Below are 17,010 nucleotides of genomic sequence, written 5' to 3' on the forward strand. Positions count from 1 at the left end.
CAAACACAAGTTTGGAGAGAACGGTATCCTACAGTCCAAGACAGCGGAAAGTTTTTCTAAGACTTTAGTCCAGAAACACATAACCGGAGTACATAACCATAAAGCATGAAAATAAGTGTCTGTAGTGTTTTGTAAACACTGGAGACAAATGTCGGAGTCTGAGAGTCCCATTTTCTTCATCATATATTGAGTAATGTATGTTCTGTGAATAATTTTATATTGGATAAGTTGTAAATTTGTGTGTTTTGTCATTTTAAAAACATTTTCACAAACTTGAATCCAAAAGACAGATTCCGGAGCTATAGACAAGTCTGTTTCCCATTTTGAGATGGGTAAAGACGTTTTATCAGTATATGAAAGTAACTTATATATTTTTGAGAGTTTTTTTGTTGTTGTCGGAGAAAGCTTGGTAATATCTTTAGCTAAAACAGGCGGTTGGAGCGTACCCTGGAGTGTTGGAATTTGTTTCTTTATCATACTTTTAACTTGCAAATAATGTAAAAAGTTTCCGTTTTTTATTTTATATTTTTGGAGCAAGGATGTATATGATATAAACATATTATCTGAGAAGAGATGGTGGAGATGTGTAATTCCTTTCTGCTCCCACACATTCAAATAAAACGATTGGTTGTTAATTTGAAAGTCGGGGTTATGCCATAGGGGAGAAAGCCCGCTGGGCTCCACTTTGGCTTTTGTCATTTCTAGTGCCTTCCACCAGGCAGTCAGGGTGGCGGAAATCATTGGATTTTTTAAGCAGTTATGGCGCTTAATCGATGTTGTAATAAAGAGTAAATCTAGGAGTCTGAGGTTATTACAATCCTTCTGTTCTAGTTCCAGCCAACAGTTAGTATCTCTATTGGGTTGTGCCCATAAAATAATATATTGTAGCTGGTTGGCTATATAATAGTGCATAAAATTTGGTGCCTCTAGACCTCCTTTGGATTTATTTTTCTGAAGAGTAGATAGACTAATCTTTGCTTTTTTTTTTTTCCAGTAAAATTTTGTAACGGCTGAGTCCAACAACTGGAACCAGTTAGCCGTAGGTTTAAATGGAATCATTGAGAAAAAATAGTTTATTTTGGGTAAAACTTTCATTTTAATAGTGGCTATTCGTCCTATTAGAGAAATAGGAAGATTATTCCAGCGCTCCAAGTCACTATAAATGCTATCCAGAAGTGGAGTGAAATTTAAATGAACTAAATCAGTTAATTTAGGTGAGATTTTTATGCCTAAGTATTTTAAATTACCTATAGGAAATGAGTAGTATGGGTCCTGGCTTGCAGGGTTCCATGAATTTTCTGTAATAGGTAGAAGTGTTGATTTTGTCCAGTTAATAGAATAGTCTGATAACTGTGAGAATTTAGTTATTAAGTTAAATACTTCCCCTAATGAAATAGCAGGCTTTTCTAAATAAAGTAAAATATCATCGGCATATAGATTAATTTTATGTTCTGTTACCCCAGAGTGAATTCCTTGAATCATTCTTTCCTGGCGTATGGCTAATGCAAGCGGTTCAATAAATATTGCAAATAATAAAGGCGACAGTGGGCATCCCTGTCTTGTGCCTCTCTGTAGAGTAAAACTCTTAGATATAATCCCATTAGTAGTAACAGTAGCTTTAGGAGAATCATATAATACTGACACCCAGTGAATAAATGACTTCCCAAAGCCAAATTTATTTAAAACAGCAAAGAGGAAGGACCAGTTAACTTTATCAAAAGCTTTTTCTGCATCCAATGATATAATAACTGCCTTTTTATCATGCCGCTGTGACATACTAATAAGGTTAAAGAGCCTTCTAATATTATTAGTAGAGTGACGCTCTTTAATAAAGCCTGTTTGGTCGCTATGAATGATTGTCGGGATTACTGTTTCTAATCTAGATGTAAAAGCCTTAGTGATAATTTTAATATCAGTGTTAATTAGTGAAATCGGACGGTAACTTGATGGAAGGGTGGGGTCTTTTTCTGGCTTTAATAAAAGTTTAATTGCTGCTGTATTCATGTGTGGGCGTATGTGACCATTAGTTTTAATTTCTGTTACTACTCTTAAGAATAGTGGAGCAAGCATTGACCAGAAGTGCTTTAGAAATATAGCCGGATAACCATCCGGGCCGGGTGCTTTGCCATTTGGCATACTATCTAGAGCACTGTACAACTCGTTTATAGTAAGTGGTGCATCTAACATATCTTTATATTCAGTAGTTACCTGAGGTATACTTAAGCTACTGAGGAATGCCTCAATATGCTCTGGGTTAGGTTTATTAGTTTCTGAGTATAAGTTGTGATAATAATTATAAAAAATTTGATTAATTTCTTCTGGTGATTGTGTACATTCACCAGTTGTACCTTTAATAGCCGTTATAAGCGATTTTTCCCGATTACGTTGAAGTTGGTTTGCAAGAAATTTACCTGATTTGTTATTATATTCAAAGTTGTTGTATCTCAATTGTTGTATTATAAACTCTGTCTTTTTAGTTAACATATCGTCTAACTGTATTTTTGTATTTTGTAAGTCAGTCCATATTTGGTTATTTGGGTTTATTGCGTACTCATCCGTCAGTTGTTTAATTTTATCTTCCAAGTCTTTTTCTAATTTTTGATCCTGTTTCTTTTTATAAGATGAATATGATATAATTTTACCTCTAATTACTGCTTTCCCGGTTTCCCAGAGAAGAGCTGGAGATAGGTCTGGAGAGTCATTTATTTCCAAAAAGTCCGCCCATTCTTTTCTTATAATTTTGTCAAATTCTGCGTCGTTTAGTAGTGAGATGTTAAAACGCCATGTAGGTGGTGGTTTAAAGGTATAATCAACTTGTAGGGAAAGGGAGACTGGTGCATGGTCGCTAATAATAATAGGATGTATTTTTGTAACGGTTTTATCAGCAATAGAATTATTTGTAAGAAAAAAATCAATTCTTGAAAAGGACCGGTGCACAGCGGAAAAGAAGGTAAATTCCTTCTTATTTGGGTTTTTAAGTCTCCAGCTGTCGACGAGGCCAAAGTCATCCATATATTCCCCTATTACTTTTGTGGATTGTGATCGCCTTATACATGTTGTTTTATTAGAACGATCTATTAATGGATTTAAGGTTGTGTTAAAGTCTCCTCCAATAATAATAGTAGAGTTCGCTGCTAATTCAAACAGTTTAGAGAAAAATTCATGGAAAAAAGCCGGATCATCATTATTAGGGGCATATAAATTACCGAATGTATATATTTTATTAAATATAGTCACCTGAATAATAATGTATCGGCCCTCTGGGTCTGTTATTGTATTATTTAGAGTAAAGAGTAAATTCTTATGTATGAGTATACAGACTCCCCTTTGTCTACTGTTATAAGGGGCAGAGTACGCTTGGCTAAAATTTTTATCAATAAGTAATTTTTCTTCAGATTTTTGTAGGTGGGTTTCTTGTAGGAGGCAAATATCTGCTTTTAATTTTAAGAGATGGTCTAAAGTTTTTATTCTTTTTGCCTGTGAGCGAGCGCCACAAACATTCCAGGAAACCAGAACTAATTTATGCATACAAATAATATAAACACAGTCCATTTGCAAGTATTTAATGAAGGGGGTATGGGCGCTGTTAGTGGTTTACACATACGGCTCACAGTTCTGAGGTTGAAGGTTTGAATTTAGGCTCCTGTGTGTTATTTCTGTGCTTGCATAGCTTTTCTGTGGATACTCCAGTTTCCTCCCTCAGCCAAAAAAACATGCATGTTTCGTTCGCCGAACATTATACATCAGTGATTCTCAACTGGTGGGGTGGAACACAAAAGTGTGGGAGGCTTACAGAAAAGAGGTAAAAAATGTCAAGGGGCATTGGTTTACGACAGTACCAATGTAATTCATTTCAAGGTAGGGCTGTCAAATTAATGTAATTAATTCGGACCCCCTGTAGTGTGAATTGTTTTACGTGCATCCCAGTTTGGAAAAAATATTGTGACAGACATGCCACCATAAAATGCTCCCGCCTCCAGTCCTCTTCGGAAACATTCGACAACCATCAGCACATACCCGGAAGAGCCTGGTCGTCTTCATATTTGTGAATTTGCATGTGACCACACATGAGAGCTCTCCCTCGGAGGACTGGGTTCTTGACAGGTGGCGGAAAATAATCTTTATGTGTGTGTGTTTCTGTGCTGAGACAAGCACCCCATAAAAAAAATATATATTTTAAGATTTGAACAATCCTTACGTGTATACATGGCCTTAGTCTCTGAGTTGCGGTCAGACAATCTAGAAATAACACCATGCTGTGTCTGTTCCAATTTCCAACTGGAGATGCTCTGATATTGTTTGCTCTATTTTTTGGTCTTACAGCTGCACATTGGGACAATCAGGTGAGGAAAGACTAATTTGAGTGTACAGTAGTTGACAAAGGTCAAATATGCAAATAATAACATGTAGCAGCTCGATTTGTTTGACCAAAAATCCCATTTAACGTTTTATTTACTATTGAAATTATTAGATTAATTGAAATATTGAGGAGGGAGCTTTTACCTAGGTCATCAAAGCAAATTTAGGGTTGGTAATGGTAAGTGAGTTGGCCTATGTCTGACTAACAATTTAGTCTAGACAAAGTCTCACACACAAGATACCATTGGCCAGCATGATTTGTGATCTGTTGTATGTGACAAATGTATTTTTGTTAATGACAAATGTCGTATTTTTGTGAAATCAGTGACAATGTGGAGTCATGGATTGAATTTGTTGCTGAGTTAGGAAAGTGATTAAAACCAGCACTGGCCATAGCAAAACGTTAGGTCAAACCACAATATTTTTGCTGAAGTTAATGTTTATTGTGATGGACACCCGTGTGTGGGTCCATAAAAGCATGGCCGTACTTATTAGCATGCGTTTGTCTCAACACGCACATGCACACAGACTGCAGACACAAGCAGGATGCGCTGTGTTTGAGATAGGGGTGAAAGTTCACGGTGTCATTCTCGCACCACTGTTCCTGTGGCGATTGAAAGGAGGTCACAACTGATACAAGCGCCCAGTTGTTTCCTGCTTTGTGGTTAACTTCCACATCTAGCTTCTTTACCTCTTCTCCCTATCCCTTAATCTTTCTTACTCAGTCAAGCTAAAATTTAGGACCTTTTTTAAAGTCATCTTTGGGTTTTAGTGAATAAAAACAGGTACTGCTGTGCAATGTATAACCTTTCTCAACAATTGACTACCCTTGACTGTAAGCTGTTGGGTTATTGTCCAAGAACTGTGAGACAGGTCATACTGAATTCCAGCGATTTAACTTATTGGCAAGCCGAGCTTGCTGTAGATAACATTTACAAGCATTATAGTACATTTTAAAGAGCATGGTTTTAATGTATATTGTTTGCATGGTTGTGTTTTCTGAGCCAGTATGTACACTCGGCCTATTCCTCACGTTGATTTGATTTTTTTGTGTGTGCTGTTTTTTGTGGTTCAGCGCTTTTGAGGGGTGGGGGGGGGGGGCACTTTTCTGTTCCACCGTGACCCAGTACACAAACCAAGGTCTGTAATGGCATGCTTGGATGAGTTTGGTGTTGAAGAGTTTGACTTCCTTGACTTGAAGCATTTTTCGGTTGAACATGAACAGAAATTGTGAAGCAGGCTGAATGGACAAAAATGTCTAGAGACACACTCCAAAACTTAATATGGTTGTGATGTGCTTATAAGTTGGCTTCTAAAAGCAGCTCTAAATGTAGTATTGACCCCAAGATCTTAATTTATCTCTTTTTTTTCTTTAGGAGGAAGAGGAGGAAATAAAGCTGGAGATCAACATGTTGAAGAGTTATTCCCATCATAGAAACATTGCAACTTATTATGGAGCTTTTGTTAAGAAAGGTCCTGCTGGACAGGACCACCAGCTCTGGGTTTGTTATTTTACTGTGCATTGTTGTAAATATTTCTATGAATAAATACCTCCATTTTAGGGTTGAGTGTATATGTAATATATGTATATATTATGGAACCGCCCCCTCCCCTCAACTTCTGATAGCATCATTCTGTCTCTCCAGTTGGTGATGGAGTACTGTGGAGCTGGCTCGGTGACGGACTTGGTTAAGAAAACAAAGGGTAACTGTCTAAAAGAGGACTGGATTTCTTACATCTGCCGAGAAGTTCTGAGGGTAAAGTAACACAAACGCACACGTGCTACAAACACTTGACTTTCCTAAATTTTTTATATAGTGTGCATTGTGACGGTATAGTGAGACCAATCTCAATAACCCTTAACAGTTGTGGATGGATGGATGGATTGGATGGATGAACTACATCTGAACATTTTTGCTAGGGATGAACAATTATAGAAAATAATCTAATTGCATTTTTTTTCTTCTTCCCAAATATTGTGATTGCGTTATCATATGCAATTATTTTTTTGAAGGTCCTTTTCAATGAATTTTTTTACATACCCAACAAGCAATACATTACTATAAACAATAACAGATCTATTATAGATTACATGATATTATTTAATAAAGGCAAACGATAACTTAATATAAAAAAAATTTGCTACTACAATTAAACTTACTAAATACTTTGACATGTAATCTTGGAAGCATTCACCATGCCACGCAAGTGCAATATGAACATATTACCGGTATGCATTATACGGTAAATCAGTAAATGTTCAGATTATAACAATAATGCAAACAAATCTGTGACTTTATCATTTTAACATAATCACTATTTCATATTGCATGAAACATGAAATGTAAACAAGTGCACTTATCGATAAATAAATAGCCTACAATATACATGTGATCTCCAGTTAGTAAAATCACACATGCAAAAGTTAAGGTAAAGCAAAATTATACCTGCTTATATGACCTAACATTCTCCAATTAAAAACAAAAAAAACAGCACATGTATTACAAGCAGCAGCACCTCAACAATTAAATGACAAGTATGGAGAGCTATAATCATTTTATTTGTCTTCATTCTCATTCATGATATCGGACGACACAACATATGGCCACATACAGACCTATTTATCCTCAACATGTATGACAACTTACCAGGGCGCTTCCACTTTCAAACAATTTGAGCAGAGGATGTACTTTGCATGGTCACCACTCGGTAGCGCCCCGTGCGCAAACATCGACACACTTCAACACAACACACCCCCATTACGTAATTGTGGTTTATCCAATCACGATTATATTGCAAATGCAATTAATCGTTCAGCCCTTAAAAAATGTTGCTCAAATTACACAAACATTCTGTATGATTGTTTTTCTCATAGTCAACAACAACATTCTGGTTCATGCATCTAACACAATTTCTTAATCAAGATTAAGCAAAGAAGTTGGGCTGATTGTGGAATGCAGAAGCATCAAAGAGATACTGAATTGATAATGATGTGTTCCTGATGTCCAGAGAAAATGTTTTTGATTTCATGTTTTCCCACTGTGACTCTAACAGTGGTGGCATCTGACATTAATGGCCTTGGCCAAGTGGGGCACTGTGTCAAGCCATCACGTACCTTACAGATGCTGAACCGACTGGGCCAGTATAGATTTCATAACTATATTATGATAATAAAATCAACACACTCTTTCCTTTTCATATGCCCATTCGAACACACAAACCACGATAAGATGGTGGCTCATTCAGGGTGGGGCACAGAACTAATATCTTCTTATGGTTTTAAATAAAGCAGTGTAAAAATGCTAAATATAAAATAAGGGATTTATTTGTAATTTCTTCTATGTTATGATTATCATCATAAGGGATCACAAAGGCCCTGAGAACTACTTTCCCAATACAACTAAGACGATTCTGAGCTGTTACATGCATGACGGACACAGACGTCTGGAATGTTGCCAGTATTTTTTTTTTCTGCTGTCGTCAGCCATGCTCTTCTTATTGTTTCAGCACCATAACACACACAACAACACCAGCGACTTGGCATCGCACGGTGAAGTCATTGTCAGAATTGGGGCTTGCTTCCTCTGTTTATTTAACACCCTTTGAAGATGCGAGAGTACACACGCACACACACACACTTGAAAATGGTGCCACTTATTAGTATCCTGTTCTACTAGGTTACACCACTTAGTCTCTGGTATTTTTTCCTGAAGGGGAAAAGCATCTCAACAAGCTTTAAATACTGTTACCCTATTCAGTGAATGTTTATGACCTCATTTGTCATCTGACTGTGTGCATGTGTGTCTTTTTGTGCATGTTTGTCCTCCAGGGTCTTTCCCATCTCCATTCCCATCATGTGATTCACAGGGACATTAAGGGACAGAATGTTTTGCTTACAGAGAATGCCGAAGTAAAACTTGGTATGACACTTAGACACATGCACAGTGGCATCTTGATCACATGCAGACTGTTGCAGGCACAACAATACACTGCCTTTCATTTGTGAAAAGACCATATAGTACTTCATGGTGTGTTGCTTTGTGTGTTTTAGTGGATTTTGGAGTTTCCGCACAGTTGGACAAGACGATTGGTCGAAGAAATACCTTCATCGGTACTCCCTATTGGATGGCTCCAGAAGTCATTGCCTGTGATGAGAATCCAGAAGCCACATATGATTACAGGGTATTTAAATAAATAAATATATATATAAAACAGGTTTCTAAACATCTCACACAAAGCAACATATGTATAGCTAAAGAAACAGAATTCAGTCAGTTGAGATCACCTGTATATGTATATACTGTATGTACAGTATATTATTGCAGAATGGTGGAAGTCAAGTAAAAAAATGTTCTTTACTATAATATGTTCTATGTGCCTCTACTAATCAAACACGTTCTGATTAATATTGTGTTCGTGGAAAATAAAGCTGGTGACAGGTGAGCCGAGTGTGGGTCATATGACATTTGCAAGCTGAGTTGTGATTGGTCGCTACCTGTGCCCTGAGCAACTTTGATGTCCAAATGGCCGCCCCCTTAAGATGAATACAAACGAGTGGATTTTGCTGTTTTATTAATTTTCCACAAACACAATATTAATCAGAACATTGTGATTAGATTAGTGGAGGCGCATTGAATATATATTATATTATTAAAATTATTGAGGTCCCCTTTAATGGTAACTCAGTCTAAACATTATTACAGTAATTTCTGGACTATAAGGTGCACCTGACTATAAGCCGTGCTAGCTAAATTTGGGGAATACTCGACTTTGTTACACATATAAGCCGCACCCGACTGTAAGCCACAGGTGTTTTAATGTTACCGCACTGGGTTTCAGCTACTTTCTTTTCCATAATGAGGGTGCAAATTGTCTCGCTCTCGTTCTGTCTCTCCTACTGTATTTGGGCTTACTTGGTTTGTTTTGCTCTGCCTGACGTTCTTGTTCTTCCTTTATAGTGGGCCTTTTTGTGATCTGATGGATAAGCCGCACCTTTGTATTAGCCGCAGGGTCGAATGCATGTGAAAAAAGTAGCGGCTTATAGTCCAGAAATTACTGTAACTAGGGGTGCAATGAAATTCAGCTCCCTACAGCAGAGGTCCCCAACCCTTTTTATGCCTTGGATCAGTGCAAACAAGTACATGCTATTCGCAGGCCATAATATAATGTGGTGAGTTCATCCTGAAGTTTGTATTTGCACCGTACTAACTTTTTCCCGTTCTTTCTTGTCAGAGTGACCTTTGGTCTTTAGGCATCACTGCTTTAGAGATGGCAGAAGGAGCCCCTCGTAAGTCATTTAATGCGTTATAACTTTTTATAAACTGTATGTTACCACTCAGGATTGATCTTGACTAATGTTTTTTCTCTGGGCCTCCCTGAACTTATGGGTGTGTAGCTCTGTGTGACATGCATCCCATGAGAGCTCTGTTTCTGATTCCACGCAACCCTCCACCCAGACTTAAGTCCAAAAAATGGTGAGCTTCCACATACTGTATGCATACCTATATATATATACACACACACACAAATATTCAAATAGCAAATACACGCGTACACACACAGACACACAAAGACACAAATGCTAATGTACTTGAGAAAAAGGGACTAAATGCAGTTTATTGAAAGTTTCGCATACCAGAGGCGGGTATTTTAAAAAAAATTATTTCGTTGGCGCCCAGCGCCCCCTTCCGTCACTGTCAGTCCGCCATTTTTTTTCAAGCCAAACCAATCTGTAATATCAGTCCGCCATTTTATTTTATCCATGCTTCCGTTGTCACTTTGTCACCGCCTTGTAGTCCAGAATTTACTGTATATAGAATAGAAGCTAAACCAAATAGATCGGCTAATGAGGCGGAACCAGCCGAATTAGTTAAGATGATGTCACTTCACTTTGCCAATAACAACACAAATCTACAATATAGTCTAATATGTTATTTATGTGCATTTATTTGCACACATTTATGGCTGGTGGATTCTGGGGGATAATTGTGGGTGAAATTATTTGTATCAAGAGTATTTTGGAAACAATTACTTTCGGTTTGGGCACGTACGTATGTTAGTTGGGAGGGAGGTTCATTGAAGTTCATTGTAAAAAAAAAACCCCTCCTTAGCCAATCATAGCAGGCAACGAGTCTCAACAGAGATCCTTTATCGAACACAGGAGTAGTCACTCTCATACACATATATTCAATGTAGTCCTCTTGAGCAACACACACATACAAACACAACAGAGACATGCAGCGGATACTTCCTTCATTCGTCAGCCAAATAGGTGTCCGCTTGTGAGAAGTACGTCAGTACTTGACCCGGTGAGTGACGTTTACACTCTCCATTCGTCAGAAAAACGGGGTTCCGTCAGATTGATTAATGGTGTTTTGACAGTTTACAAAATATACTTTGATTGTTACAAAAGTAGTGTTTGTGCTTTGACATCACCTGTTTTTGCATGATCAAATTTATTGTTTCATCAAAATACCCTATAAAACAATTGGAACTTTCTTGGCACCAAAATGTGTGTTGATCAGTGTTATCAGTGTTATCAGTGTAAGTTTGCAGTCTGCTTCCTCACACTCTTACATCATCTCCTTCAGTGCTTTGCATAATGAATAAACCCGTCAGATTGAACTGGTGGTTGAACCATGCTGTCTTTCATTCACTATTAATGTCATAAGAAACCTAAGTTCATACTGTAAGACAGCCTTCAACAGCTTTAACAGTCAGAAGGATGCAGTTCTCTCCCTGCTCGGCTTCTCTGCTGCTTCAGGCATACAATATGTGTTTTCTAGGATATTCCTCGGAAAAAAATTTGTAAGGCATCCTATCAAATGTTGCCTGCTTTAATTCACACATTGGAAACATTGCCTGAGCAAAAGACAGAACATCAATTGAGCATTTTTAAAGGAATTTCCTGTTCGTACTAATCACAGGTGGGTTTGAATTTTTCTGACAAGATACAGTTGCTGCAATTTGAGTATGAAATGTTTATAGCATTTATTGTTGTGAGATGTTTGTATTTCGACTTGTACTTGTGTTTTTATTGTCATGTTATGCTTTTCAGCGTATTCATCACAAATTTATAACAATATTATACTGTACTGGAAATAATTGTTGTACAGTAAGTTAATATGAATCAATTTCAACTATTTTTAATTTGAGGTCATCTTAAATTCCCAACAAAGAAACAAGTTACTATATTACTATCATAGAATACATTCCGAGCTAGAGTAGCAAGCCTATCATCAAACCAAATATGATTTGATATGATGTTTTTAGTCACATTCTTACACATTATTTTTTCCAACATGTCTTAAGTTGCTTCTTTTAATCTCTTCACAGGTCCAAGCGCTTTCTGTCGTTCATTGATAGTTGCCTAGTTAAGAACCATCTATACCGACCCACAACGGATGTACTGCTGAGGCATTCCTTCATCCGAGATTTGACAAATGAGAGACAAGTTCGCATCATGCTCAAAGATCATCTCGACAGAACCAGAAAGAAAAAGGAGAAAGGTAATTGGGTGTTGTTTATGAACAATATTCCCAATTTGTTTGTACTTACAGTAAAGGGGACATACAGTGCATTTACCAAATGTATACATTCACATTGGAACTGTTTAAGAAATTAAACATTTTGCATTCACAAAACTAAATTGGTCAAAAACTTGGAATATAATGTAAAGCCATTAAAATGTGGTTGGTCAGAAAGTAGGCAGTCCACAAATACCTTGTAAAGTCAATGTGCCTAATGTCATTCATGCAGATAGATGAATATGACTCTGCAGCAGCTCTTCAATAATTTCAATGTAAAGTGTCTGCAAAGAAGACATTCAAATGGTCACAGCGGACTGCTGAAGAGCTATTTTATAGCTGAAATCATCAAATATTTTTTGTGTGTTTTTATTGTCTTATATATAAATTGATGGGTCTCTCGCGTGCCTGCTCACAAATCCAATGTGAAATTACACAGCCAAGTACTGATACCTAACAAAAGGACAAAATAACATAACAACAACCCAACACCGAGTTTCCAGAATGTTAATCACCAGGGCCGGTGAGCTCCAGAGTAAAAGAACCACTTTGATGTAGCTGTTGTAGCAAGTCCGTTGTTGCAATGATTTGCATTTTTATTTACAAATATGATTGATTTTCCGAGTGTAACAAAATGCTCCAAAATATGTAAAATCCTTTCAAAACAATAATCAACCAATGTGGCAATCTCACAGTAAAAAAAGAAAAAAAGAAAAAGGGCTGAATCCACAAAATGGATAACGTGGCCCTAACCGGTAAAAATGGAGCAAAAACGGTGTCTAATTCACAAAGGACACGCTGATCAGTAAATGCATTACTAACTGCACTGCCAAGCAGGTCTTGGTGCACCGGTTGTATTTACGTATAAATTCAATAATATGCAGAGACATTTCCCACCTCTATGCAAATGATCCTCATTGATAAACGGCATCTAATTCACTAACACCACACATCTTTCCATGATATTGTTTTTCAGTAGTTCTCCATCGCTCTCTCTGTTTATATGCCATTTTGGCCTATAGTGCTCTTACGTTTTTCTTTGTCCATTTTTGTATTAACACTGTACAATCCAGCCTCGGCGGCTTTGCCCACGTCCATAGTCAAGTGTTACCAGCCATAACTTTTAATACTAATGTTCCAATAATGTTCAACTAAATTGACAGTGTCAGGAAGATATGAAATTATCACAGATTATTGTGACTGACCAATTGATTATAGAACTGTTTTAGGGGACAGCAAATGTTTTCACTGTCTAGCATAAATACAGTACTGCTGCTGTCTTTTGATTTTTTGTTGTCAGATGAAACACAAGAAAAGCAAGATGAGGAAATATGAAGGCAGTCTATTTTTTTGTTTTTGTTTTAAGGAGGATATGTTGCCTTTTGTGAGCACAACACAGAGTGGGCTCAAGATAATACATTTACAGAACTGTATATTCATATTTTTTACCTAAAGAGGTGATATTCAAGTGGTGTATTACCCTCCTTGTCGTAGCCATTGGATGTATAAATTGTTATCTGGAAACTCTTGAGACAGAAGAGAAAGAAAGTGAGAGTATAAACAAAGGACTTGAGCGAGAGAGTTGCTTAGGGGGGGAAGGAAGTGGCAACAGGAGAACCATGTGGTTCTAATCTCCTGTTAGCTTATAAAAACACACTAATGATTCGTAAAATATGTGTATGCATAAATGAAATGCTAGTCATATTAGTGTGTAGGAACAAACACAACTTAGTTGATTCGATTATAAAAAGAAACATTTATAAAAGTATGCAGTACAGGCGTGTGAATTTATGCAAACAAAGGGTTCCTAATTTTTAGCCCACCATTATTGTATTTTATTTTTTTTACCCACTACTTGTCATTAAACCACATAGTGTTTCAGCAAACATTACCAGCTTTCTTTGTCCACTCCATTGCACATGGGAATGAATCTTCTGGTGTCTTTTTAGTTTGCGCAGACACATGTATCCTCCATGGTAACATATGCTGTGCCAGTTAAATGTTCACATTTTACCAAGATGCTTTTAGACCATATGTGAACCAAATGTCGCTCTACTCGACCGTGGCTTATTTTCCTGCCTATTCGACAATATACTTCCTGGAGCCATAGAGAAAGAGTTGCATGAACATATCACTGGGACTCGTATTTACAAGTGAAATGCAGGCATGGCTCTTCTGGTGACCAAACCATATTTTTTATAGTACTATATATAGTGTATATTTCTGGCCAGGCATGAAAATCCTGTACCTTTCGTGTTGAAACCAAAATAGGTTATCTATGTGAATCGTGTAGATCCGATGAGAAAAAATTCCGGGCCTCTAGGCGGGGGGTGTCGTGTCACTATTTGTGCTTCGTGAACTGCTGTAAACAAGCTCATTTTTGTTCAAGGGTGCCAGGTTTTCTCTCGTTAAGCCGGTTAAACACACTGTAAACGAGCCTTAAAGTGACGGTGTGTAATCTTTAGTGCCATCTAGTGGTGAGCTAATAATTAATTCAATTAAAAAACAACAACCAATAGATAGACATAGATTTTTTTTTATATAATCGTTGGTCTAGTAATCAACTACTTATATTACACGGCTGGAGCCTCACCTTACAAGAGGCTGACATATTTTGAAGATGGCAATCTTCCTGCATCTAGTGTCGAACCAAAAGAGTCGACCGCTGCTTAACTTCCACAGTTGAGGCCTGCAGGTGGTAGTCTCTGAGTCCCATGATTCAGGCTTCCACCGGTTGTCAATTTCTGCTTTTTTCTCAAGCCTTTACTAGATTTTTTTTGTTTTTGTTTTTTTGTTTTTTTAACCAACTTTTCTCCCGCTAGTCACTCTTGTTAGCTGCTCCGGCTATATCTGGCTCGCTCAATCTTAGTGCGTCGCTTGCCAGGTTTCACATCGCCGTTGCTCACCATCGTCTGCTCACACAAAATAAGAATTGGTGGTAGACTTACGAACTTAGTTCGAAAATTTTAAATTAGGAATGAGTTAAATTAAAAAATGTTTGAAGTAGTTTGCGTAGAAAATGAACACTGAAGGTTGCAAAGATGTTCGCAGTTTACATTTAACTCCATAAAAGTTGTACATTTGTGCAGTTCATGAGAGAAGTTGTCAGTCTATTTCTTATACAGCATAATGTGACCGCTGTATTTTTTTTTAAATTACACATTGATATGGTCCTATTAAATAAACCTCCCTCCCTTCCAACCCACTCTACTGTAAATTCACGTTAACACGTCATTCTGTGTCTCTGCCTGTGGTGCTTCTCAGAGGGCCCAGAATATGAGTACAGTGGAAGTGAAGAGGAAGAAGACGAGGTCACCGAAGAGGAAGGAGAACCCAGGTAAATGCCACTACAAGAAATAAATTTTTTGTCACAGAAGGAAACAAGTCGATTTAATATATAATATCAGAACATAAGGCAATCACCCAATAGTATGACTATTATTAGGTATCAGTGGTGCATCGTGCATTTGGTATCTGGTCCTTTTGGAGGTAACTTAGAATGCTTACTTTGTTGAAAATAAATAAATTAAAATTTCATATAACAAAAATTTGAATTTAGGTTGGACTATACATGTGCTACTTTTCAGACCAGCAGAGAAGTTAATGACACTGAAGAACTGTGGAAGACTTCCTTAAATGATATTTTCTTCTTTGGAAATGCTTAAAATGTGTGTTGATCATTTTGGATGCCATTCTATAATCAACCTAAATATAATATGATTGTATTTATAATTCATGAATTAACAACTGTTTTTATTCATATTGATCTAGTATGATAAATATGTAAAAGTTATATCTCTCACACTCTCTTTATCGCTTTTTTAGCTCAATCGTGAATGTTCCTGGCGAATGGACATTAAGGCGGGAGTTTCTGCGTTTACAGACAGAGGATCGAGAAGAGAGCCGACAGAGGGGTCACAGAGTTGGTGGAGATCAGCAGAGACAGCAGGTAACTTGATTTCATGATAAACCATTATCACACAATGACATATAAAACTGTGTAAGGAGAATTGTTTTGTAGTAAATCTTTGCTGTAATTTGGATTTTTGTTGTCACCTTTCAATGGTGCTACATACATTCTATGTATTTCAGTGGGGAAAGTTGATTTGAAATAAGATATTTTTGTGTTACAAGCATAGTCACAGAACATTAAACTCCTAAGGCAAGCACTGCATTTGCTAGCATATTAGCATGAATAACACACAAGCACAAACTAGAATGACAACACGCATGGGCAAACACATGCACTTGCACTTCACACAAATCAATTTACCTTTTGACATTTACACACAATAATAAATAATAAATATTAGTAAATACAAACATCGGCAAACGCAAGTGTTTCTCGTGGTATAATTACATATAGGGTCAGTTCAGGGTGAGTTGGTGTGGGGGTGATAGCAGCATCAGCAAATCTTAAACCAGAGTTTTCTTAAATGACCTATTCCATTCTTAAATTCTCTTGTAACACAAAAATTACAAATTTCTGTTGGCCAGTCATTGGACAAACTCCACACTGCACAAATGAACCCCACTGCAATCAGTATCACAATGAAACGGTGACAAAATGAACGTTCATCTGGTATTCCTCACTGAAAAACCCTATTTGTTTTTTTGTCAGTAGTGTCCACTGTATAGCATCTGGCTGAGAGATGCAAAGGGGGATTCATGTTAAAATAATTCATTAAAGTAATTTTAATCCAAATGTGTGCCTTGTTATTGTAGCAAATCGTTGATCAGGAACAATACAAGCAGCAGTTACTGGCTGATCGACAGAGGAGGATCCAACAACAACATGAGAAACGACAAATGTTAGAAGACGTAAGTGCTGTTTGTTCAATTTGACATTTCTAACTTTTCAAAACAAAATCAAATAAAATTGGATTTAATTGGAATCTTACCAGCAACAGAGGCGACATCTGTCAGACTCTGCCTTTCAGTGGGCAGAACTACAAGAGCTTATGCTTGGGGAAGAATCTGATAACCGTGACAACAGAATCCTAAAGAATGACAGATATCAGAGAAACGACAGGAATAAGGTACAGAATTACATTATAATTGTTTTTCTTCAAGTTGTTTGAGAACAACAAAATATTGTGCTTATATGTGCAAGCTGATGCAAGCA

General features: G+C 37.1%; 1 protein-coding gene across 2 annotated transcripts in view; it reads left to right on the forward strand.

Moving 5' to 3' along the window:
• LOC147168286 (mitogen-activated protein kinase kinase kinase kinase 4) overlaps positions 1–17,010 on the forward strand; it is a 53,605-nt gene that overhangs the window by 17,169 nt on the left and 19,426 nt on the right. For both annotated transcript variants that reach the window (XM_086084734.1, XM_086084735.1), the window contains exons 4-14: positions 5,736–5,861; positions 6,006–6,116; positions 8,189–8,279; positions 8,411–8,541; positions 9,592–9,646; positions 9,755–9,833; positions 11,695–11,867; positions 15,150–15,222; positions 15,711–15,834; positions 16,611–16,706; positions 16,790–16,924. In XM_086084734.1, the coding sequence (XP_085940860.1) occupies positions 5,736–5,861; positions 6,006–6,116; positions 8,189–8,279; positions 8,411–8,541; positions 9,592–9,646; positions 9,755–9,833; positions 11,695–11,867; positions 15,150–15,222; positions 15,711–15,834; positions 16,611–16,706; positions 16,790–16,924 (1,194 nt within the window). The remainder of the gene's footprint in view (positions 1–5,735; positions 5,862–6,005; positions 6,117–8,188; positions 8,280–8,410; positions 8,542–9,591; positions 9,647–9,754; positions 9,834–11,694; positions 11,868–15,149; positions 15,223–15,710; positions 15,835–16,610; positions 16,707–16,789; positions 16,925–17,010) is intronic.

This window comes from Leptonotus elevatus, chromosome 9 (genome assembly GCF_054856555.1).
Source record: "Leptonotus elevatus isolate MCC_2025b chromosome 9, RoL_Lele_1.0, whole genome shotgun sequence".
Classification (NCBI taxonomy): Eukaryota; Metazoa; Chordata; class Actinopteri; order Syngnathiformes; family Syngnathidae; genus Leptonotus; species Leptonotus elevatus.